This window comes from Ascidiella aspersa, chromosome 5 (assembly GCF_963924565.1).
Source record: "Ascidiella aspersa chromosome 5, kaAscAspe10.2, whole genome shotgun sequence".
Lineage (NCBI taxonomy): Eukaryota > Metazoa > Chordata > Ascidiacea > Phlebobranchia > Ascidiidae > Ascidiella > Ascidiella aspersa.
Genome location: NC_139451.1, coordinates 25,979,123 through 26,002,537, shown reverse-complemented (window position 1 = coordinate 26,002,537; position 23,415 = coordinate 25,979,123). Strand labels below are relative to the sequence as shown.

The following is a 23,415-nucleotide window of genomic DNA, read 5'->3' as shown; positions in this document are numbered from 1 at the left end:
GAATTTACGTCACAATACAAATAGACTTCATAAGTCTGCTGATTTCGGTCCAAAAATGTGAAAGTATAACGGAGTTTAATGCATTCAGTGCAATACCGTTTTATTTTTAATTAAACTGTTGTGTTTGATAAATTAATTACTTCTTAAATATACACTAATTTTTCAATTAGGCCTTCATGGACCCCCTAAAACTAGGTGACGGACCCCTAAGGGGTCCATGGACCCCAGTTTAAGAACCTTTGGCCTAACGTAATAAGGTTATATTTTCAGGAGTAACCTAGGTTATAAGCTACACCATGTCAAAGTTTTAAGCACTAGCATAAAAAATTGTAAAACAATGTTTGGCTTGGCATGACGAAGGACACTTTTATTTGTCAACCAATTTTTATAATGCTGGTTATTTCTTAAATAAATGTGAAGCAATAAAAGTAGGCCTAAAAAAGTGTAGAAATCAATTTTAGTGAATTCGTTTTAATTCACATTTAATAGGGTTGCAAGGTCTGAGTAATGGGCTACCTCTTTTTCAACATTTCATAAAACAATCCCAACAATTTTCATGTATAATGTGGGCTACATTAACTCACAGTTTGAGGAATTTCATAACCTGGTTTGGAAGTACGTATCTATGGTCGAACCTTTCAAATCGAAACTGATCCGGTTTATAAAAGATCGCTGAAACTGACTTTGGAAGTCGAACGTTTTGGCTTTCAGGTTTTAACTTTCTTATTGCTCAAATATATCTAAGCGCAGGGGTGGGCAACCTTTTTCTAGTCGCTGGCCAAAACCAAACTCAAAAAGGTACCCCCATCACATTTTCCCTGAGAATAAAGTTGTTACAATATATCATTTGAGGGAATTATATTGTATCAACTGTAACGGCTGTTAATCAGGCCAGGCCAAGAGTTTGGGAAATTAAAATGGGTCTTCCCGTTATGCTCTTGGTTTTATGTTCATATCGAAAAGACACGATAAATCGTGTGAAGGGCAATAAAATGCATCTAGATATAATAAGTTTGCGAAACTTCCATTATTTAACGTTTCAGTCGAGGCAAAACAGGACATCTTTAGGGTGAAAATATTTCTTCAAAACATAAACATACTATCTGCATGGGCAGGATTTGCGCAAAGCGAGCAAACTTTTCATATTGCTGTTGTTCAAACAGCACCAACATACAAGGAATAGCCGGGTGCACACGTTATAGAAGGTGACGGGCCGTTTGGTCTATATTGGCGAAAAGTTGCCCCCATCTGTCGTAGCGGAACTGTTATAAATCAACCTTCTAAATTTACTTGTTCTCAAAATGATTTCCTGAAAGCCGTGTAGTTGAAACTAGTGGTTTAAAAAATCATTTTGACCTAAGAACATGCTAAACTCGGTTACTTTGGAGCATCTTTTGCAATTTGACAATCAAAAATGAAGACCTAAACGTCGAACAGATTGGTAAAAATATAACAAAACGTACTGTTGTGCAGGTTAAGTAAGTTGTCGAAAAATTTAAGTTCAGTTTTGTTTTAAATACTGACGAAAAGTCAATGACTTTTGCATAAAGTTAGCGACCAAGTAATTTGTCTTCCAAAGACGTAATTGTACTACTAGACTAACCTAAAAACTTGACAATATCAAGCCCAGCCCTGATGATGTCAGCATTTATAATATGTTAACATAAGTAATGATGCTGTCCATTCTTACATAAAAATTAGGGTTTCATTTTGTTAAATGGTCTTGCGAGACTAAAAACAGAGAACTAGCTCACAAAAAAGAACACACACACAGTTTGGTTTCTCACAATTTAGTAGCATCTCTTAATTGCATAAAACTTTTGTGTTTTTTGCCGACACTGCTTTATGAGGTCACTGTCGCCGGTTTTATGACGTCACTCTGGCGGGAGAGCAAGGGGGCGCCAACGCACAAGATAGCGCCAAAGACCGAAACGTGTGGAAATAATTTTTCTACTTGGAAGGGTTCGCAGGACGTTGCACGCCCTAAAAGGTTCGCGAAAGTTCGCGAAAAGTCGCGAAGCGGAGCGAAACAACGATGACGTCACGAGAAGTCGTTCGAGCGTGAAGCTGGAGGGAAAACACGGGGGAAAGGTGAAGGTTTGCCATCGACGGATATAGGAGTGTTGTGGTAACGATTTTTTTTTAACGTAAATCTGCCGAGAATGCGACACAAAAAGGTGAAACTATTCAGAATACAACAACGGAGGCGATTACTTTTGGAAAGTAACGTCGGTGATTTGCTAAATTTCACGCAAAATCGGTGTTTGGTAGGTGGGAAAATCCCTTTGTAGGGACCAACAGCCGCTCAGTTAGAAAAAGGATGTACGGTAAAAGCAGTTCTTCGGTTTGAAAAAAGGGTATATATATGCCGTGTTACATGTGTTGCTGTGATGGGCAAATTTTAATTCCCACTACCCCCCCGGATTAAAATAAAAAAATAAAACAATCGCTATGTGGCATCGCTGGGCTGTGATTGTGATTTTAGCCTTTCTTCTTTATGAAACTTTTCAACCTGCAATAGAAAACAAAAATGTTTCTCAAGCAAATCAAAACACTTAAGGAGAAGTGGGTACGAAAGTTGTTTTTTAATATATTGTAAACCTTATTTGCATATATGTTGGCGCACACTTCAATATTGTAACTAGGCGATTACCATATTTCATTTTCCAATCCATTAGTTAACTTGTTAGTATCAAAACAAAGTGGAACCGCTATTCCAATCTTCAACATCTCTATTATTAAGGATGTTGGCACTTTGGTCAAAACAATCCACACATTAAAACATACTTAAAATACTTCTCGCAAGCTATCATTTACAATTAGTGTACTTACAATTCCTTTTACATATTCAAGGCATTGACTTGAGGGGGTATTACTTTTCGAATCTTTTTCCAAGCAGTTTTCTGGCTTGTATGGTGGTTTAATTAAAACCTCTTCCAAGACTTCAATATTTTGATCGTTTAACAGGCAATCATCGATTCTGTTTTGATACAAAGTGAAAAACTTTTACCGATGCTGTTAAAACATGTATACAAGTTGTGAAAAACATTTTATTAAAATTTAGGTAATTTAAGGTTTAATGTAGTAGATTGATAAGTACTAATATATATTGAGATGTCCTATTGCAGCTAGAAAAAGTATTGATGTGGATGTACGTTAGCTAAACAAAAAAGTACATTTAACATAAAAATGTTTTACTTTTCTTCTGTGCCTAAATGCTTAAATTGGCAAATTGTCAAAATATAAAAAGGCAAGTAAGCATAAACGAAAAACAAAGCAGTCCATGTTAAATTTTAGGAGAATGACAAACATAATCACTTAGTTTTAAATAAAGAGCAAAATATACATCAGTCACTACCTTAATTCAAACTTTATAAAAAAAACATTAATTGTTTATCAAAGGCATTGTCTAACGGCATTTAAGATAAAACAAACTCTGTTTTTTATATTTCAAATACTCAAGGTTTCTAAAGTACTCAGTGGTTTTTAAATGGGGAGCGCCAATCAATTCTTAGGAGGGCGTGAGCTATTACTACAATATTTTTAACTTTTTTTCAATTAGCTCTAGAGTCAATGGCCCTTATAATATGTTTGGCAAAATCAGCTTTATAAATTCCAATATATCAAGCAATGTACAAATGTTTATCTGCGTAATACAGCACTTGTTTATTAACGTCTTTGGTGGTAACCAAAATACAAAGCGCAAGTTTAAAAGCAAAGCTTTAGACATAGAAATTCCTTCACTGAACTATTTAATTTAAAGTAAACATAGCCCAAATTAAACACCATTATAAATAAATTCAAATTTAACTTATATGAACGATATGTTCACAAAGTTTTCACAATTAATTAAATTTTAAAGAAATCTTGCTCAGAAGGAATTCTCATAAATCTAACACTGTTAAACTGCTACATTTGATGACACAACCGAACAGCCAAGCTACCAATCAGTTGTGAGTCAAACCCCCTGAATTAAAGTTTCTTTAATTCAAGTTTAAAGTTAAACTTAATCCAATTACGGCAATTTTGTTTTACCCTTAGTGAGATTAAGTATGAACTTTGGGCGAAAGGCACAGGGCCATTATATTTAATAAGGGGTGTGATACAAAAAGGTTAAGAATTACTGACTGTAGATTATTATGACAGGAAGAGTAAAACATAACTATCCTACAACAAATAAAACATGAAAAAAATGAAAGATAGCTTACGTTTTTTTAACATATAAGTAGAGATGAATTCCTTCCCTGCTAACTCCAGACTTGAGCGCTTTTGCAAGTTTCATTTTCATATCAACTTCAGCTTTGAATCTTTTAATAAGCTGAAATACGAATTGCGTATTATTTGGATAATAAGAATATATATATATATATTCATAAAGCTGCAAGACAACATTGTTAAATCTACAATAATTTTCATTGGTTACTGGGCTAAAAAAATAACAAATCATAGCCCATTACCTTTAAAACTATGATAATTAAAATTCTATTACAATTCTTGCAAGTTACCTTTATCAAAATAAACAACAAAACAATGTTTCGTTACTTAACAACATTAAAACAATTTGCATAAATTTTTTTTTTTCTTGTTCAGATATTGGAACCAGTGATCCGTAAGATGTGGCACAAAATTTTAAGTCAACATTGAGTTATGTGCAACAGGAGCACATTGTAATACAGCTCTATTATTTTGATCCCATGAAATAAATGTTAGAAAGGAACTAATTTCTTTTTTAACTTAAACATTAGAATGAAAAAACAAAAAACAGTTGGAAGATTAGGCTAACGAGAATAACATTATCACTTTTACAAAAACCGACATCTTGAAAGAAAAAAACAGAAATCTTGTTTATTTTAAAAGCTGGGCTGATATATTAGACTGAAAACATAAAAAAACAGTTGAAAGATTAGGCTAACGAGAACAACACTAATCACCTAAATCTTGTTTATTTTAAAAGCTGGGCTGATATATTAGACTGAAAACATAAAAAAACAGTTGAAAGATTAGGCTAACGAGAACAACACTAATCACCTAAATCTTGTTTATTTTAAAAGCTGGGCTGAAATACAAATTGAAAGGTGATATCAATTGAAAATGTTACCTTTTGATGATTTAGAGAGGACAGGGCAGGCAAGCTTGTGTCTGTGCAGTCCTTAATAATGTCGACATGTTTCACCAAATCCATGTTTAGCAAAGCTACGTTATTTAGTTCTGGTTTTCCACTTGATGCTGGTTGCTCTGTAAAATAAAGAGGTATTTTAAAATTTACTTTTTGCGTATTTTATCTTATTTTGACCAGTATGATCTTTAGACTGTTTATAAAAACAGATACAAAACATAAATATATAAAACAAAAATCTTTCTATATTTATTGTCTGCAAGAGGTTCTTTACTTCCTAACGTGTTTCAGCTTATTTTGAGCAGTATAATAATTTTGAAAATATGTTATTAATAGCTATTCTTAAGAAATTGATAAATTTGATTTCAGCGCATGTTAACCTTTTAAAAATACAAAATTGTGCATCAATAAAATACATTTGTGATGTTGTACAACATTCATTGGTTTAGTGAAATAACATAACACTTAGTCAGTTCACAAAACCAATATCCTCAGACAAAAAAATATGACAGACTTGTTTTATAGTTCTATTAGTAATATACAAATGTAGAAACTAAAATAAAAGAATAGTATTCTAACAGTTAAACACTTTTTGTACTATTTTTATTAAAGCTTTGCACTGAATTCCTTAGATTGAGAAGTAATGGACTTAAAAATCATACATTTATGTAAATCATCTATAATTTATTTGCAAAACTTCAGTTGTGACTGAGTCAGCAATGCAGGCCAAACTTTAGAATCTGGGCCCAAGGTCAGAAAGTAAGGCCATTTGGTGTTAAATCTGTTGAAAGCTGGCCTGACAGCATAACATAATTTGTGGCAGACAAAGTTTTCCGCTAAAGGTTTTGCCAAAATTTAGCAAAAAATATATATTTTTATATTTTTTAATGCAATATTTCATGCAAAATGCTGTCACTGGCTTAGCTTTTATTAAACATTTTCACACAAAGATCTCAGACAGAAAAGCACTGGAATGCATTCAGGCAAGCTGGTAATCAGATAATTTTCTTAAGGGCAATTTTGTTTCCAAATCTGGCTGGTAAGTTGCATGTTGCAATTTGCAGAATCAGACTGTTTACCTGATGATAAAGTAAAACACTCAACTTTACACAAACAACGAACTTAACCTACTTAGCAATAAGGTCTTGGTTTCATAGTCAAACGCCATTACTTCGCCTTGCAGAAGATCGCCATAGCAAGTTGTGCACTTGACAACACTGCCCGGGTAAAAATAATCGTCGTTAGACGGACCTTGGGCCGCCATCTTGGTTTCTTGCATTCGCTCTATGAAATGCCACCGCTGTACTCCGTTGCAATTTGACAGACAGTTTTGCACAGAAACAGTTTTTCAGTAAATTACGTATTTTTATTGGAAATGATTAGGCCTCCACGTGTAATCTTTTGCTGCGTATAACAGTCGAAGCTTTTTCGCGTGTGCGTTTAATGCTAAGGAGGTAGAAATTACCGTGCGGCGAAAATCTGCATAAAAAAAAATAGAGAAATTATTTGCAAACCTATATAAAATAACAGCCATTAAAATCCAACTGCCGGCAAAATAAACGTGAAAATAAATTAAGAAAAAGTTGAAGATAACCTCACAACGTTTGAAATTTTATTTCAATCCCTCTTTAATAATGTTTTCTTAATTTAAACATTATAAATATATTTATTAGGGACTGAAATTCATCAAGAGTATATTTGTTAAATTAATTTTAGGAATATACGTCAACTAATTTAATTATTTATTTTTGAAACGTTTGTTCACATAGAATGTTTAAAAAAATATTTCCAAAACAAATTTGGGCATAAATTTACAGGGCAAGTAGGCGAAACTTTTAACTGTAAAGATAACATTGTAAAATACTTACGACCGAAAATATTAAGTGGAGGTTATTTATGTTAAAACGTGAGCACAACGGTTTTCTGAGATAAAACTAGCTTTACACATTTATCAACGTAAAGTTGTTGGTTGCTGTGCTGGGAACGTTTAGAAACTTTGATTTTGAGTGACTTTATTAAAATTAACATAAGCAATTTTTACATGCTATACTACTTTTCTAGCGAAATTCGTAATGACAAAGTTGCCTAGGCCTAGACATTGTGTTGACGAAGCTCTGTCGTGAACTACAATGGAAAAGCTAGTGTTGGCCAAAGTGATTTTGCAGCAATGTGTTTCGGCAAAGCTCCAGACAAGTCCAGCAACCGACACAACTGCGCCAGAATTCGTGGGAATAGGACGAGGCGTTGTGATGTTCGTCTGTCTGATGAAGGGCTCCAATGAGAACACGGTTAAGAAAATAGCCCAAACGGTGTTAAGCGTGAAGCTAAGTAGAAATGATGACGGAAAATTGGTTTCTGTTATGGACTTGCCGGGCGATGTCCTAATTGTTCCACAGGCAACTCTTGGGGGTAAACTGAAGGGCAAATCGATGCAGTATCACAGCAATGTCGAAAAATCAACTGGTCTTTCGCTTTACGAGCAATTAAAATCCCACGTTAAGGAAACATTTCCTCAGGGTCAAGTCAAGTGTGGCACTTACGGGAACCTACAAGTTTTAAATATTGACACAAACGGTCCGTTTACACATTCAATAGACATTGTTGATTAGAGAACAAATCATTCATGAATGCATTCCAGTTATTCGTCTTCCACCATGGACTGTAAGTTTATAGCTAATACTGGATTGATTGTTGTACCTTTACAAAATTCAATGATTGTCCACACTTTAACTTTATTTTGTTTAGTGAGTTAGGAACATGTATTAGTATGGTAGTTCACATTACATTAGCAAAAACAAAAATCCCAAATTTATGCAAGTAGTTCAGCAATTTAAAAACAAAACACACAATTCCACAATGTGATAAAACATTACCTGAATAATTTTGTTTCCAAAAATACAAATAGCAATTCTGTTTCAAGTAATAGATATTTGGAATCATGGTAAAATTTTGAATAGAATCATTTTGTCTTTTTCAAGAGGAATTGGCAAATAAAGAAACGCAAAATTGATTGATACGCCATTGTGAAAGTACACAAATCAGAATCACTTTCAGTTATATTATGAATCTAATTTCAAATAGATAGTATATCAAAACGAAGTTTGTGAAAAATATGGAAAAAAATACATTATTAATAAAAAGATCAACGCTATGGTTTATGTTCAGGGTGGGCAACCTTTTCAGAGTCGCAGGCCAAACCAAACTCAAAAAGGTCTTTGTAGGCCCCTAGATTTTAACTGACACCATGTTGTTAAAATGAGTAGTTAATAAGCATTCTATCATAACAACTGTGGGCTTTGAGTTTTAAATGGGTCTAACTACATTTAAGGAAAGGGGTCGCCAAACAAGAAAAACAAGAGTTTTTCCATGAAAATTTATACTAGATGTGTGAACAAGTGTTAAATGACGAAAAATATGAAAAATGGCCTCCAAAAGAGGTTACTAGCTGTATGATTTACATTAACGGTCCGCCAGCCCGCTGGTCAAAGATTGCCCACCCCACTTTATATGAATTCTATTTCATAAAATATAGTACTGCGTTTAAACCAATTTTTTAAAGCGTATAAAATACAAAATTAGGGCTTCACTTGGGTAACACAAGCATTAAAAACAAATTAATTATAAAAAAATTAAACAATTGTTTATATGAAATCTGTTATTATAAAACATAGTATCAAAAGGCCCCGTGGGTGAGGAACGAACATCAAACATAAAAAGGCAAGGCACCAACATCAAGTATAAAGTGATTGTATAAAAATAATTGAATCAAAAACACTAATTCAGTACCACAGATTTGAAGAAAAGTTAAATAAAAATATTGAAGTATAATTTAAGCATTGGAGTTCAAACACTAATACAGTACCAGAGATTTGAGGAAAAGTTTAAACAAAAAAGTTGAAGTACACTTATTGAAGTATAATTAAAGCATTGGGAGTTCAAAAACTAATACAACACCACTGGTTTGAAGAAAAGTCAAAATAAAAAAAAGTTGAAGTATATTTAAGGCATCAGAGTTATGGGTTAAGTGCAATTAGAATCAACCATGGTTAAGAACTTGCATAACATACTTTTGAAACAATGCATTTTAGGTGGGAACATCTGTAGGATTGGAGGTACTTCTGACCATTCTTATCTCTCCACTGCGGAACATTATGAAACCGTGTGCAAGATACAATGCCATAATGAACAAACTGAATATCTGCAAATTGAGATTGTAAGGTCTAAAAACAGTTTTACATATTATGATGTTTCTCCACTTTTTGACCTTCTTTGTTTCTGTATTATTAAACGCTTTAAACCTTTGATAGGGTCTTAGACATAGGTACAAAATAGTTAGTATGGAAATTTACCATGAGAGTACGACCAACAGAAACAAATAACATAGGTCTACAACAGACCCAGAGGAAGATTAATTGCAATCCCTAGAATAAGATCTACTTTAAATAATGAAATGATGTTTCAAATGGCCTTTACTTATACAACTATGGAAATACCGAATTTAATTGTTTTTACAAAAAAACACAACAACCCCCAGGTGGGTGAAAAAAGCTTTCCATACTTACGGAACATGTGACAAACATCCCATAGTTGGAAGTACTGTAATTTGACCATTTTGCAGCTACTGCTCCAGAGATGGCCATTCCAATGAAATGTAGTACAGCACTTAGCAAGCAATTACCCAGTTCCTGAAAACAATACCATTGTGTTTGTTTTATAACCTAGATTTTTGTTAGAATTAGCAAATATTTTTCTTTTTTAAATTGAATAATTTTTTACACAACCGTACAATGGAGTGACTAAGTTAGTACATGTGAGTTGAAAATGTTTGCATATAATTATTTTTTCTAATTTAGTTTTCAGAATTTGATGTAGAACAACCAAGATAGATACTGGAAATTTTGGTTCACTTGCCTTAACAAACAAAGACAAAAAAGGAACTTTTTTGGTGAAGTGGTTAAATCCCTGTTTACCATATTTTGATCACATGATGCTTAAATGGATCAGGAAATCATACAGCAATGTTGTTCCAGATTTGGCCAAACAAGACTGCTGTTTAGTCACATAATATATTTGACAACTTAAAATCAATTCATATACATAGTTCAATTTTTGACTTCTTTTGGAATAATATCTACTGACAAATTTGTGTCGCATAAAACTAAATTTTACATATTTAATTTACTAAAATTGAACTTGTTGTGGTATTCTCAACTGGGACTTGGTTAAATTCTAAACTGACTTGTAACTGCATATTTTAAAGTGAATGATACTATGAAAAGAAGGTAGTTCAATAGGCTATGGTTGATTTTTAGCCAAACACACAAATATTTAAAGAGTAGTTTCAGATTTAAAATCGACTTACCAAAATTTTCCATGGCAGACAGGCACAACATGCAGAGTTGTAGAGTTTAAAGAAGTACATGACACCCAAAATCAAAAGGGTTACACAACTCCATGATGAGCTGAATGACACAAATGCCATTTCCCCACTGGGCGGTTCTACAAATGACCAGTAACTTGAAGCCGAGCATAATATCAAGACCAGGAGACTCAAAATCTAACAGAATACAAACAAATATTTTAGCTGGAAATTAGTAATCCAGGTAAAAAGAGTTTAACCATAAAGCCTTAAGAAGGGTAAAAGATATTGATCTGACCAAGTTTAAGCATTTCCAGTATTTGAAACCAGGTCTAAGGAGTTAATTCCACAATTTTCTTGTAAAATGTAAAATGGGGTCAGCCGCAAAAAATCGCTCAAACGCCCAAAACTTATGTCGCACTAATGGTTTTCAGTATAGTACTCCAATTTTCAGCCGTGCCAATTGGGGCAGAAATTTTATTACAGTCGCGCAATTTGGGTAATACTAATTTACGGAATGATGAATGGTCGGAACGCTCACTAATTTAAGTGTTACCCCGTTAAAACAATTACTAAACCAACGCACAATATTTGAGTTAGGGTGGGGGTTAGCGTTTGGATGAAGGTGGGTCAAATTTAATTATATTTAATAATAACACTGTTAGCGTTCCGACCATTCATCATTCTGCAAATTAGTGTTACCCCGCAATTTTAAGCTGCAAAATAGTCTCCCTCATGCAAAATCCAAAGTTTTCAATTTGGAATGCAACTAAGGTCAAACGTTCACCCCGCCAGTTTAACAGATAGAAATTCGGGGCACAGGTTCATTTTTGAGGGCTGCAGGCTGCAATATGTTGACAAAAATGGTGCACTTGCCATACTTTCCATAGTGGCTGAAGAGTAAGAAACTAAGATCCTATTTAAACATCTGAATGCAAATCGCCCTAGGCACTGGTCTAGAATCCTACCACAGTTCTAAAATCAACGCAAAAAATTTGAGTTAGGATGCGAGTTAGCGTTTGAGTGTGGGTGGGTCAAGTAATATTATATTCCTAATTTAATAATAATACTTGACCCACCTTAACCCAAACGCTAACCTGTACCCTAACCCAAATGGTGTTTCGTTGTGGTAGGATTCTAGACCAGCGCCTCGCCCTATTCCATCACTACTTGCTTTGGTCCAAAATTCTACCACATTTTTGTTTGGGGTTTTTATATTGCTTAACTTGGTAAGCATCTCGACCAGCGCGTTTCATTCGATTTAAAAAATGGAGTTGGATTCTAAAAAAATAAATACTTACAAAAATAATAGACTTAAAAAGTCCGTCCCTCGAGAAAAAACAGCGTACATCCAATCCAACCGAGTTATCCCCTGACATGTTGAAGTGCCCGGTACCCTGCAGTCTTCCCTTAAAATACGAGTCTCCCAATCACAAGACAAATGTCTATGCAGCTTTCGTTTCACTACAAACCGATCTTTGACCATTGTAATTTTGGCGATTACTGTTTTTATTTTTTAACTCGTTTACCACAATTTTCTTTGCACGTAGTCCAACATTCATTTTTAATCCGCGCTTTGGTTATTTAAAACGAAAACGTTTAACTTGTATGTAAGTTTTATGTGATTGGGCGAAGCGTATATTGGCGCTAAAATACACGTATTTTCAACGATCTAGGTTTTTCTTGCAACACTCGTTTAACTGATATATACGGCTTTGTGATTTAGCGGAGTGCATACTGACGCTATATAAGAAAATACTTCAGTTCGGTAGTTTTATTTGGCCTTACTTCAACGCCAATATACGCTTTGTCAAATCACAATCCGTATGTGGCAGTTAACAAGTGTTTCACGGAAAACCAATTTCGTTTAAAAACCTGAAACGCAGATTAAAAATCACTTTGGGGTAGGCCCCTAGGCCTAATAGTAAGACTTTTATCTTTTTGTGTTACAATTTAAAAAAGTTCTTCGGTTCGCAAAGTTGATTTTTAAATTACCTTAGCACTGATAATATACAATATACAAACAACATGTGGTAAACGGGCTAAAAAATTTAAGAAAACGTACAAAAACTGGTTTGCCGGAATGACAACATTGGTTATCTTTAAACAAACATTCCACACCGCATATAACCTACTATGACGGCAAACATTCGAAGCAAACAGAATCTTTTCGACCTAATAGCAGTGAGTAGAACTGAACCCTAGTTGGAAGTTTATGAAGCGGTTTTGGGCAATTTTTCCGGAACCGTATCTGGATCTTTTTTTTAAGATTTTAAGGAGCCGAACAGCAACTGAAACAAATATTTAAAAATCCTTAACCGAAAACCGAACCTGTCAAAAAAGCGGTTCACTACAGCATGATATTACAACTTGTATTTTACAGAGTCAAAGTATAGAATATTAATTGCGGCACAGGTGTAAGTTAACGACTTCCTGTGGCCCTGCGACGACACCGTACATGCATTTTAAACAATCGTTAATTGTATGAAGAGACCTTTACGATGGTTAAAGCTAAACTTGATCTTAGTTAGTACTGTAGAGGAACGACGCATGTCTGTTTGTGCTTGTAATTATAGCGTGTTCGCCTGGTAAAGTGTTGAATATTTCAACTCGATACTCATTTCCTTTCGTGGCCGTTCTGGCAAATCCAGCCGACATTTCGACTCAATTAATCCCCATCGCAGTCGCTCTTGTGCTATATAGTGTCACGCTACTGCTGGATAAAACACAACAGTCAACGATGCGCTCCTTACTGGCAACACGTGGTTTTACTGCGCTGTAAGCCATTTTATTGAAAACGAGCTATACAAAATTATGTCAATGTACAATAAATCTATAAGCGACCTGACAGTATGCTCTTTAAATTACAATGAAAGTTTGTTTTAGTTTCGATTTAGTGGAGTCAGATAGCACGGTGGTCATGTCCCCCCTGTTGAAATATACAGTACATAAATCAGTTCGGAACGTCAGTTCTGCAAATTCCCAACATTGTGATCAAAACACAATACACAATAGAACAAATTTTGATGCAAAAGCTTGTTTACACTAACGACCGAAGTAAGTGTCATTCATGCGCAACGGTATGCAAATGAGGCAATGAGTCTAATTCTTAGTACTAATTTAATTAGTATTAATTCAATTAGTATTTCATTATGTACTTATTAGTATTTCTTTCTATGTACTTATTAGTTGTATGGTCAAAGTACGGTATTCCATGTTCGGAATTAAGAAAATATGTTTTCATTAAACCAAACGTTACTTTTTATTTTTCTTACATTCTTGTTGGCCATGTTTGTCATTACCTCATAAAGGCTTTCTAAATATTTAGCCGAAACGTTGGCTAAACAAATATATACCAGAAGAACTTATATTTGTAGCAAATATGTCACAAAACTTAGCATAATAAAGAGTTAGAATTCAATCAATATAATCTTTCAATATATTTATTGATTCATATTTTAGGTTTTTCGAAACTAATGGAGTATTTCAACCGGAACTTTATATACCGGCTTTAAAAATATCCGGAACTTTTTGCTCCGAACCGAATTGCTTAAAAACAAAACGTTATAGTACGCTACTGTTTTGAATTAAATCGTATAACTATCTATATTAAAACCTACCGGCTTAACACGCTGGCTTTAAACTTCCTAAAGCGGTTGAGGCTAAAGTGATCTTTTTATGCTGCTTTAACTGTGGCACCTGACATCAGTACCTTTAAGGTGCACCATTGCGTAGCCACATCATAGACAATTTCCGCAAAAATATACTTTTTTACTTCTTTTAATTGTTTGTGAACTAAGTTAAACAATATTCCACCTTTTCGGCCATATTCAGCACAACGGTTGGATAATAATGAAATCAATTTTCTACTAGAACGGGCAAATACCAGTGTTGTAATGACTTAAGTCAATGACTTGACTTAAGTGCACTTAAGTCACTGTTTTTATATGACTTGACTTGACTTGACTTAAGTCATTTGGACAAATGACTTGGGTTAAAATAAATTGTTTTTCTTAAGCAATTAATTATGGAATTGCGTTATTTAGCCCAATCTTTGCACATAAAAAAATTTGCTTGTTATATGCTGCTTTTATGTTATTTTTGACTTGAGTTGCTCATAATAATCGGAGGTGTTTGCCGGTTTTCATAATTTAAAGTTTTATTATTTTGACAAGGGCTGGACTTGAAGTTGACTTGCTCTAATTATGACTTGACTGGGACTTGACTTTGGCAACCGATGACTTGGACTTGACTTGTTATTTATTCAAAAAGACTTGACTTGTACTTAAGTTATTTTACGAATGACTTGACTGGGACTTAAGTCATTTCAAAATGACTTGTTTACAACACTGGCAAATACACAAATCCGCGCTTTAAATGTATTCTGAGATGATAAATATTGCATACAGCTAATTGGTAATTCTCCGGAAACCAAATATGTTACCACGATAAACACATTTTTGTTGTTCCTCAGCATGAGCCTGATTAGCTAGATCTCATCATTGTGGACATTTTATTAGATATAGGAACGATTCCTGCAAGTCTGGCTGATGCCCACGTTGTTTTAACGTATTAGATTTGAAAAGCGTAATTTTATAAATTGAAAGATTTATTATTTAAATTAAGGGAATAAAATGACGCATTTGCTTTTAACGGTATTATCCCGTTTAGTCGCATATCCGGGAAATTAGGTTGGACGAAGCTAAAAGACGCATCATAATAAAATAAGAAATAAATCAACATTTACCCCAAGTCGACTCTATAAGAAGCACAGACAAACTTGGTGCGTCTGGTAGACCTTGCGTGTAATTGTGTAATACAAATAGTGTCGATTAAAAATTAGTTAATTGATTCGCAATCGTAAAATATCTGCTTGTTATTTTAAATTGTATAAGCACAAAATTACAAAACTTTAACATTACGCCGTGTTGTTTTTAACGGTCGTCCTTTAAAAACTCGTAGGCCTATCTATTTTTTTACGAGAAGGTTTTTGGAATAAAAATGTTGAAAAGTTATTTTAAACCTTACACGTACGTCAAATAAAAATCATTTCTTGAGTAAATTTATTGTCATTACACTCGCAAAAAGTCATTTTTGCACAATAATGTACAAATAAAGTCGACGGTAATCCTTTAAAAGTAATATTCATGCCAGTGTTAAATGTCAAAGAAGGCGCATTTACATGTTGATAAAAACAAGACACTTTCGTTTTTTGATCGCTTAAACACACCTTTTAACAACTGTTGGAAAACAGTTTAAGAAAAAAGGTGTTCTCAGACTAGCACGTAAGGGATACAGAATGAACTACGATTGGAAATATATTGAACCACTTAAAAAAATAAATGAAAGCACAACGGGAAAATTAAGCCCTTTTATAACGTGTCTACTCCAAAACAATGCACAAGAAAACGAAACTATGTATTAAGCTCTAAAATAGTTTATGTCGAGGCTCCTAATTAACACATTTGCAGCATTTTGTCTTATGCCAAGCAGCTAGCCATACATTCCGCCCGGGAAATTTTGCCGACGTGGGCTGCTCTCCAATCCACGCTGCGGTTTGCCAAAGAGGCCATTATGATGACCTGCTGTGTTGCTGTAACTGGGCTGGGGTCTTTGGTATGTATCGTCGCCGCCGATAAGCCGTGGCTCGTTTTTAGAGGGGTATGCGCTGCGACGGGGGTGTGGTTGCGGCGGGTATTTTTGGATCCACGACGTCGATTTTCCTCCCAGACTGGATGGCAGAGAGTTTTTCTTAAAAAGCAGAATTAGAAACACTGAGCCGAAACAGAATTAAACGCCCTAACAACAAGAAAGACCAATAAAAGTATAGGTCTACATTGTTGTTGAGAGGTAATAAAGAGGCACCCCTGGAATTTCAAAATGCGATTATTAGAATTATTTGTAAGTGTAATATATATCACTTATGAAGGTCAAAAATATTAAACATTATTATGCATCGCCCCCAGTGGCGTATCCATGGGGGCGGGAGATATTACGCCCTCTTTTTATAAGTGATATTATCGTTTATTGTTCGTTCTTGTCATGGCTTAGCAAACTGCTAGAAGCGGCGTGCTTTTTAAGTAATGGGGTCACATATCTTAATCTAATGCGATACCAAAATCGAGCGCAAAACGCCGTACTTTGTCTTTTGTTTGGTCGACCGTAAACCCTGGATAGTTTTTCTCTTTCGTTATTTGTTTAGGTTGACTAATTAGCAAGGGTGTATTCGACAACTGACAACGCTAAGTCAAAATTTATTTCTTTTTTCTTGCTAAAAAACGTCAAGTTAGGCGCAGTATGTTGATGTTCCTCGCTGTTCGATCTCTTCACTAATATCCAATGTTGTTGTAACATCGACATTTGTTTTACTGAAGCAAATTCTTAAAAGGAGGTATAATGGTGACTGTCGTGTGCATTTCAAAGTCTCCACTTTTATGTAATGATGGTTAACGCAAAATTATGCTTTTGAAGCATATTTTGAGACCACGTGCTAAGTGTGCAATGGACACAACTTATTTCCACTCAACCGCAGCTTGTAATTTAGTGGACTTGGCACACAGCTCTGTGCAATCGTTGCGCTAAACGTGGCATGATAACACCCGGGAAAACCGATCTTCGTTTAGTATTGCACCGTTTAGTATTGCACGTGGTGAAAGGCGTGCTTGTAAATTAGCGCTAGTTCCGTTCATGGAACTTGAAAACTGCGCTGCTGATAGTCGAATTATGTATGATTGTACCACAATTAATCACGCATATTTCACGGTTTTGGTTTATTTTTTCGCCTAAAGTTAACGATTGTACACGTGGTTTCGCAGCTGGCGCCTGACAAGACTGTCGACGACGCACGTGGTCGCTTTTGCTGAACGTATTTGGCTGTTTCTGATTAGTTTTTTATGACGTCTTGCAATCACGATTCTATGACGTCATACTGTCACTGTTTTATGACGTCATTATTCATTAACGCCAGACAAAAAAAAAGGGAATTCCCTGAGTTGAAAATTCATTACCCTCCTTTTAGCCTTTCTGGGTACGCCCCTGATTGCCCCCCCCCCCCCCCCCCCCCTAGAAAACTTTCTGCGGGCGCCCCTGTACCAAGCGTAAGTATAATAGAAAAGCTTCGGCCGAATGTTTCGTTAAGCCAACAAACCGTACGACTGGCTAAAACACACTTTGAATTTATTAAAAATGAACCGTGCTTCCAATGATATACAGACAAGGTATACCGTTCCCCAGTGTTGTAACAAATTATTTTGAAATTACTAAAGTCCCTGCCAAGTAGTTTTTTTTTAAAAAAGTCGTTATCCCGACCAAGTCATCAGTTGCCCAAGTCAGTGTAAAAGCAAGCCCATGCCAAACACTAACATAAAATAAAATAGAAAACCTTTAAAATTGGTAAACTCGAGCAGCCACTGACTCAGCTAAACATACCAGAAAAACAACATGTAGCATTGTAATCATTTTATGTGCAAAAACTAAGAAGATTCTTGGCTCTATTTTAAAACATTTAATTTAAGCATTTTACTCAATGACTTTCGTCAAGTCAAGTCATTTTACCGAAACCTTTGTCACGTCAAGTCATTACAAACTACCGTTAGTCCGTTACCTTAACTGCTGGATTGGCTTTCCGATGGCCGAATGTGTGCTTTTTCTCGTCAAAAGAAAATCCCATCCCTTTGTAAGGCGCTGGCTGATTACTGTCCGGCATCTTGCCATAACGGTACACATAGCTTCCATCATCCTTTTTTATGGAAGCATCTTGTCGATTATTCTAAAAAGGAGGTTGATCGTCTTATCCACTTTCGAGTTATCAGCTTAATAATATTATAATAAGCTGATAACTCGAAATATATTATTAATTTTATAGCCATAATTATTTTTGCTAGGAATCTCAGTTTCGATTTTTTCTTTAACATTTCCAGTTCCGTTCACTCCAACCATAAAATGCTCTTACCCAAATACAAAACTGATCACACAACAATGCTATTAATGTTATGGTCTTGTGCATTGTGAAAAATCCACTTTTGCCGACGTAGAAAGTGATGGTTAAATCAAAAGCAAGAAACATAATAACCTTGAACATTTACAGTACTTCAATAATAACAATACGTCTATTTCGGTCAGTGGACCCTTAAAAAAATTTCATTTGCTCTTAGGTACAGTACGCACGGATCTGTAATTTAGCTTGATACTGAATCTCAAACCTAATACTTAACTAAAGATGATAGAAGTTCGTATCGAAACGTCTTAGTTAAAATAATATCGATCTAATATCCTTTTTGGCTTAAAGATTCATTACCAAGCGAAGTTACTCTTGGTTGAACCATTTAGCAGTTTAACAATGTGAAGACACTTACACACAACTACACACGCACCCACAAGTACACAAGGGGGAACATGTTTATTTGCGCAAACTTCCTTAAATGCTTTCTGTCTAAAGATCGTATTCTGTAACCAAATGTTGAACTCACCACGCTGTGAAAATGTGGGGTGTCGTGGGTATCACGATTGTCTGAGTATGTCTGCTAAAAATAAAACATTGACGTTTAGGTTTAGACCATTTGCGAAACTTTAAAAAAAATCTGTTTGCAGGAGCAAGCGATTACGTGATAATGAACATAGACTATTGCTATCGCATCGCCTCTAGTGAAGGAGTTATCCTATGTGGCGCAACTTGAGCATCAAGAGCAATATTAGATTATAGACCTAAGTATTTTGGGTCAAATCACTTGACTTGACTTAACTCGTATAAAACAGTTTGCTTGCTATATGCTGTGGTTTGTGATGGGTAATTGAGTTATTGTTTGTAACCAAACGACTTAACCTTTTGATAGTTTAACGTTTTATTGTTATGGCAAGGACTTCACTTGGAGTTCTCGCTATAACTATGACTCGACTGGACTTGTCTGGTCTTGTAATTTATTTAAAAGGCTTTGAATTATTCACTTTTATGAATGATCTGAATGGGACTAAAGTCATTTTTCACACACTGGCAAATATACAAAAATATTGATAATATCCATGTTAAACTTTTTTTAAGAGTCCGATCCGATATATTAGGATCCCTAGTTTGACCTAAAGAAAACAAGAAACCTTGGACACCACCAAAACACCCATTGTTCTGGCGGCCAGGGAATGGACAGCTAGTTATGTCCGATATAATCGAATCAGAGCCGACACCCGATACCAAATAAGTGATAATATGAGTAGACTACTCGTCCAGTACTACGATGATATCGATGGATACGTTTCGACTGGAAAGATTGTTGTTTATTTATATTTATGAATTTGTGAACCAACGATTATAAACAAAAAAGATTTTTGCTACGGTAACCTAACCAACCCAGTACTGCGGGCCGCATGGAATTTTTAAACGCTAAAGCAACAATATCATTAAAAAAATCGCCTACGAACAATTTTATCTATTTTGGTTATTTGAGCTGAGGTATGATGTTATAATGTATCGCATCGCATCGCGATATTTTTTCTTCAAAATATATAAAAATATCAGGAATCTCTTTATTATCGTTAATTCAATCAAAAAATCGGTTGTCGCTGTCGATTAAAAGTGTCAAATGGCGGACAACCCTATGGACAGCCGTCTTCTACATCAGGGGTCGGCAACCTTTTTCTAGTCGCGGGCCAAAACCAAACTCAAAAAGGTCTTTGCGGGCCGCACAAAATGATAACTAAGAATTGTGTTACAATGTTAGAACAACTGTGAATCAGCTGGGGCTCGTATTTTTTGTACTTAAAAACGTGCTTAATTACATTTACAGGCCGTAAGGTGTTGACGCAAAGCGCGAAAAAAGGCCGTAAAGGTGTTGACGCAAAGCGCGAAAAAAAAACGTTTGTTTGGTTTAAAATTCGAGTTCACACGTTCGTTATGCATACTGCTAATGAAGAGTGTAATAAAACTACGAACGCGATAAGAAAAGTTAATCGAGCTCAGGGTTTGTTAACCTTTTTAAGTCAAGGCAAACCTGGCGAGCGAAGCGAGCTCGACTTTTTGGGGGGGTTACAACGGTATTTCTTTTAATTTCTTGCAAGTTTTTATTACAATGCCGAAAATGAAAATAAAAAATGTCCAATATTTGTTAATACGTTTTCCGTTTTTGGGCGACGCACTTGCCAGTCTTCCACGGCGCATCGGTAAAAATCGCTGGTCTGGTTGAAAAGGCAGTATCTAAGCGTAAACAAACTGGACGTAGAATTAGCATTCACGCGAAGCGCGAAAATTTTTCGCAATTAGGTACTTGAAATAGTCGTTTGTGAAATAGAAAAGTTTGTGAAATAGACTCGTGTCTAATTTGTCAAAGAGGCGGCGGGCCGGATGAATTACATACATCGGTCCATCCGGCCCGCGGGCCGTAGGTTGCCGACCCCTGTTCTACATAAAAGTGTTGTGGCGAAATTCATTCTCAATATTTATGACATTGCGCCCGATTTGCGATTTTCTTTTCGTACCCTGCACTGTTTACTGAACTTGGCTGCCAACAACTTGTAGCGCGAGCTGGACACGCCGAAGAAGATGGTGAGTGCCAGAAGTAGAACGATCACGAAGAAGAGGCCGTAGTAGACCATAAGACTGCTGCCTTTCTTTTTTTGCCCGCCCGTCATGTCGTACTGAAATGCAAACTATACGATAAACGAAACCAAAATTAACAAAATTCCACATTTAGCATCATGTGGATCGTTTACGTGCGAAATTGGGATAGATGATCAACTAAACCAAGAAATGAAAAAAATAGTTAATTTAACTCAAGGTATATGAAAGACGTTAGAGTCATTTGTCCAAAAGTCAAGGCGATTCCTTTAAAAAAACACTTAAGTCAGGTCATTCGCTTTACAAATTACAATACTGGTCCATTTCAAGTCATTTAGCCAAATGATTTGTTTTTCATTTTTATCAAAAACGACTTTTGTCATTTTCTCGAAACGACTTATGTATTTTCATTATGTCATATTCAGTGGCATACTTAAAATAAAAAGGTATAAATCTTTATTGTGGTACAGTCGATATATATGTAGGGTCAAAATGTAAAACCAACGTTTTTTTTTCTTTTCCTACTTTTGAAGGATCTCACCATCGTTGTAAAGAGAAATATAATATAATATAGTGGAAAAGATAAATGATCCAATGTTATAAACTTGAAAAAAAATGTGTCCTTTTTATGAAATAATCGTGTTTTTTCACGTGTCCATAACAAGGTAATCAAGAAAAAATCCAAGTTTAGTTTAACATTGCCATATGAACTAAACTTACCTCGTCATTCGAATCTGGAATGGTTACCACGGACATTTGTGGTTCGAGTTTTCTCTTTTTTTCGCTAACAAGGTTGCTGCTGCGAGTGTTGTCCATGTTTGGCAATTCGTTACTTAGCAAATTAGAAACACTAGATTCAATTGTAAAAAGAATGTTAGAAACTATAGAAAACAATATTTTTTATTCTTCGCAATTTTAACTTTTTGACGATAATATTTGCAATCAAAATGGTATTTAAAATTATAAGCACTTTTCGGAAACATTGGTAATAGAAGAAACAGTGTTATTTAATCTGATAAAATGATATAAACTCAGTACTAGTAAATGCGAGCGTCCATCGTAGAATTTGCACCGGGGTCGTAACTGCAGTATTATAAATTTTAATAAAGTTGCTTCAGTTTTTTTTAACTTTCGTGGTTCTTTGAGGAACCTACTTAAGCACCAATGATAAACATTTTCTGTATCAAATGTAAAAGTGACTTAAACCTTTAATTTCAACATAACTTGAAGATCACTACATTCTAACCCAGTATATACTTACAACTTTTTAAGGACTTGCTACAGTTGCTCGTTTTTGAAATGGGCATGAAAAACTAAAGCTGGTTGGTTCGCCTTTCCACCTGCGAGCCTCTTTCCACAACAAATTCCATTTTTTCTGTCAATAATCCGGTAGATTTCTTTGTTTTCGATTGGTTGTGAACCTCTGTACGCTTGTATTTTGCTTACGGTTTGAATTTTGAACCCGCAACGCACATGAAAAACCAATAACACTGCGATGCTTCAAACTGAGACAACCTTCGGTTTATGCACAAAACCACAACAATTTTTCAATCGCCATTCGAGTTTGGTTGACAGAGTGCCCTGCCTTTGCGGATGTGTTTGGTTGAACTTTGGGTTTTCAGAGGCGACTTAACACAGTGTTTTTCAACCATTTAGTATCACGAAACAGGCGCGGATCTAGGATTTTTGTTTGGGGAAAGGGCTTGACAAATTTTTGAGAGTTGTAAACTTGACGTCATGAAGACGTTAATCTTTGAAACACAACACAGTTCGGTATTTTGTTAACGTTTTAGGTTGAAGTGGTGTTACTTTCAATAGAAAAGCTATATACTGTAATGAAGTATCGGTTTGCGCAAAGCCAAAAACGCCTTACATTATTTAGTTCATTCTCATATAGTTGCGATGAGACGCACACCGCTTTTAGGCTAAAAAAAATTATGGCAATGTGTTAAAATACTAAAAACGTAATCCAGATTTACATTTGTTGGAAAAATACATTTTTATTTATAGCCATGTGCCCCTTACCTTAATCTGTCCCTGTCACATAACACTTTATGCAGCAAAATTATTTTGTGGAACACCAAACGAAAGTTTAAAATAATGTATTGAAAATAAACAAATAACAATTTATCGACTTTTAATTTATCTTGCCGTGATATCTAGGTATGTTTGTATGAGCACAACCGTTACATTAGGCCTGTATTGTAATTAGGCAGCAACAGGTCAAGGCAATCACAATCATTTTATTACGCACCAATTATTAGTATTGCACAACACGTAATGAAACAAAAATAATTTCAACGTGTCATGCTGAATTAATACTTTCATAAACAAATAACTTATATCCATTGTGCTAAACCAGTAATTTATGGAGTTTTTAATTCTAGTTTTTCGTTT

The 23,415-nt window shown here is 35.0% G+C and overlaps 4 protein-coding genes across 7 annotated transcripts; 1 reads left to right on the top strand and 3 right to left on the bottom strand.

The window, feature by feature from the left end:
• Positions 1–1,794: 1,794 nt before the first annotated feature.
• Positions 1,795–6,603, bottom strand: LOC146145643 (protein LSM12 homolog A-like). The gene is made up of 5 exons (XM_083389983.1): positions 6,248–6,603; positions 5,099–5,235; positions 4,209–4,318; positions 2,833–2,980; positions 1,795–2,512 (listed from the first exon to the last, which is right to left on the bottom strand). Exons 1-5 carry the CDS (start codon positions 6,393–6,395, stop codon positions 2,450–2,452), a joined length of 606 nt encoding a protein of 201 aa, XP_083246109.1. The 5' UTR covers positions 6,396–6,603; the 3' UTR covers positions 1,795–2,449.
• Positions 6,604–7,182: 579 nt separating this feature from the next.
• Positions 7,183–8,277, top strand: LOC146145642 (D-aminoacyl-tRNA deacylase 2-like). The gene has a single exon (XM_083389856.1). It carries the CDS (start codon positions 7,246–7,248, stop codon positions 7,723–7,725), a length of 480 nt encoding a protein of 159 aa, XP_083245982.1. The 5' UTR covers positions 7,183–7,245; the 3' UTR covers positions 7,726–8,277.
• An 892-nt stretch (positions 8,278–9,169) lies between these two features.
• On the bottom strand, positions 9,170–11,930 carry LOC146145641 (uncharacterized). Its single transcript, XM_083390372.1, has 4 exons — positions 11,777–11,930; positions 10,479–10,673; positions 9,679–9,801; positions 9,170–9,314 (listed from the first exon to the last, which is right to left on the bottom strand). Exons 1-4 carry the CDS (start codon positions 11,852–11,854, stop codon positions 9,201–9,203), a joined length of 510 nt encoding a protein of 169 aa, XP_083246498.1. The 5' UTR covers positions 11,855–11,930; the 3' UTR covers positions 9,170–9,200.
• A 3,591-nt stretch (positions 11,931–15,521) lies between these two features.
• Positions 15,522–21,890, bottom strand: LOC146145640 (uncharacterized). Of its 4 annotated transcripts, none has more exons than XM_083390249.1 (5): positions 21,739–21,890; positions 20,940–21,110; positions 18,944–18,997; positions 18,079–18,243; positions 15,522–16,226 (listed from the first exon to the last, which is right to left on the bottom strand). In XM_083390249.1, exons 1-5 carry the CDS (start codon positions 21,832–21,834, stop codon positions 15,969–15,971), a joined length of 744 nt encoding a protein of 247 aa, XP_083246375.1. In that variant the 5' UTR covers positions 21,835–21,890; the 3' UTR covers positions 15,522–15,968. The 4 variants fall into 4 exon arrangements, with proteins under 4 accessions (XP_083246375.1, XP_083246376.1, XP_083246377.1 ...); XM_083390250.1 differs by having other exon boundaries at positions 18,944–18,994; XM_083390251.1 differs by having other exon boundaries at positions 20,940–21,098.
• Between the last annotated feature and the right edge of the window lie 1,525 nt (positions 21,891–23,415).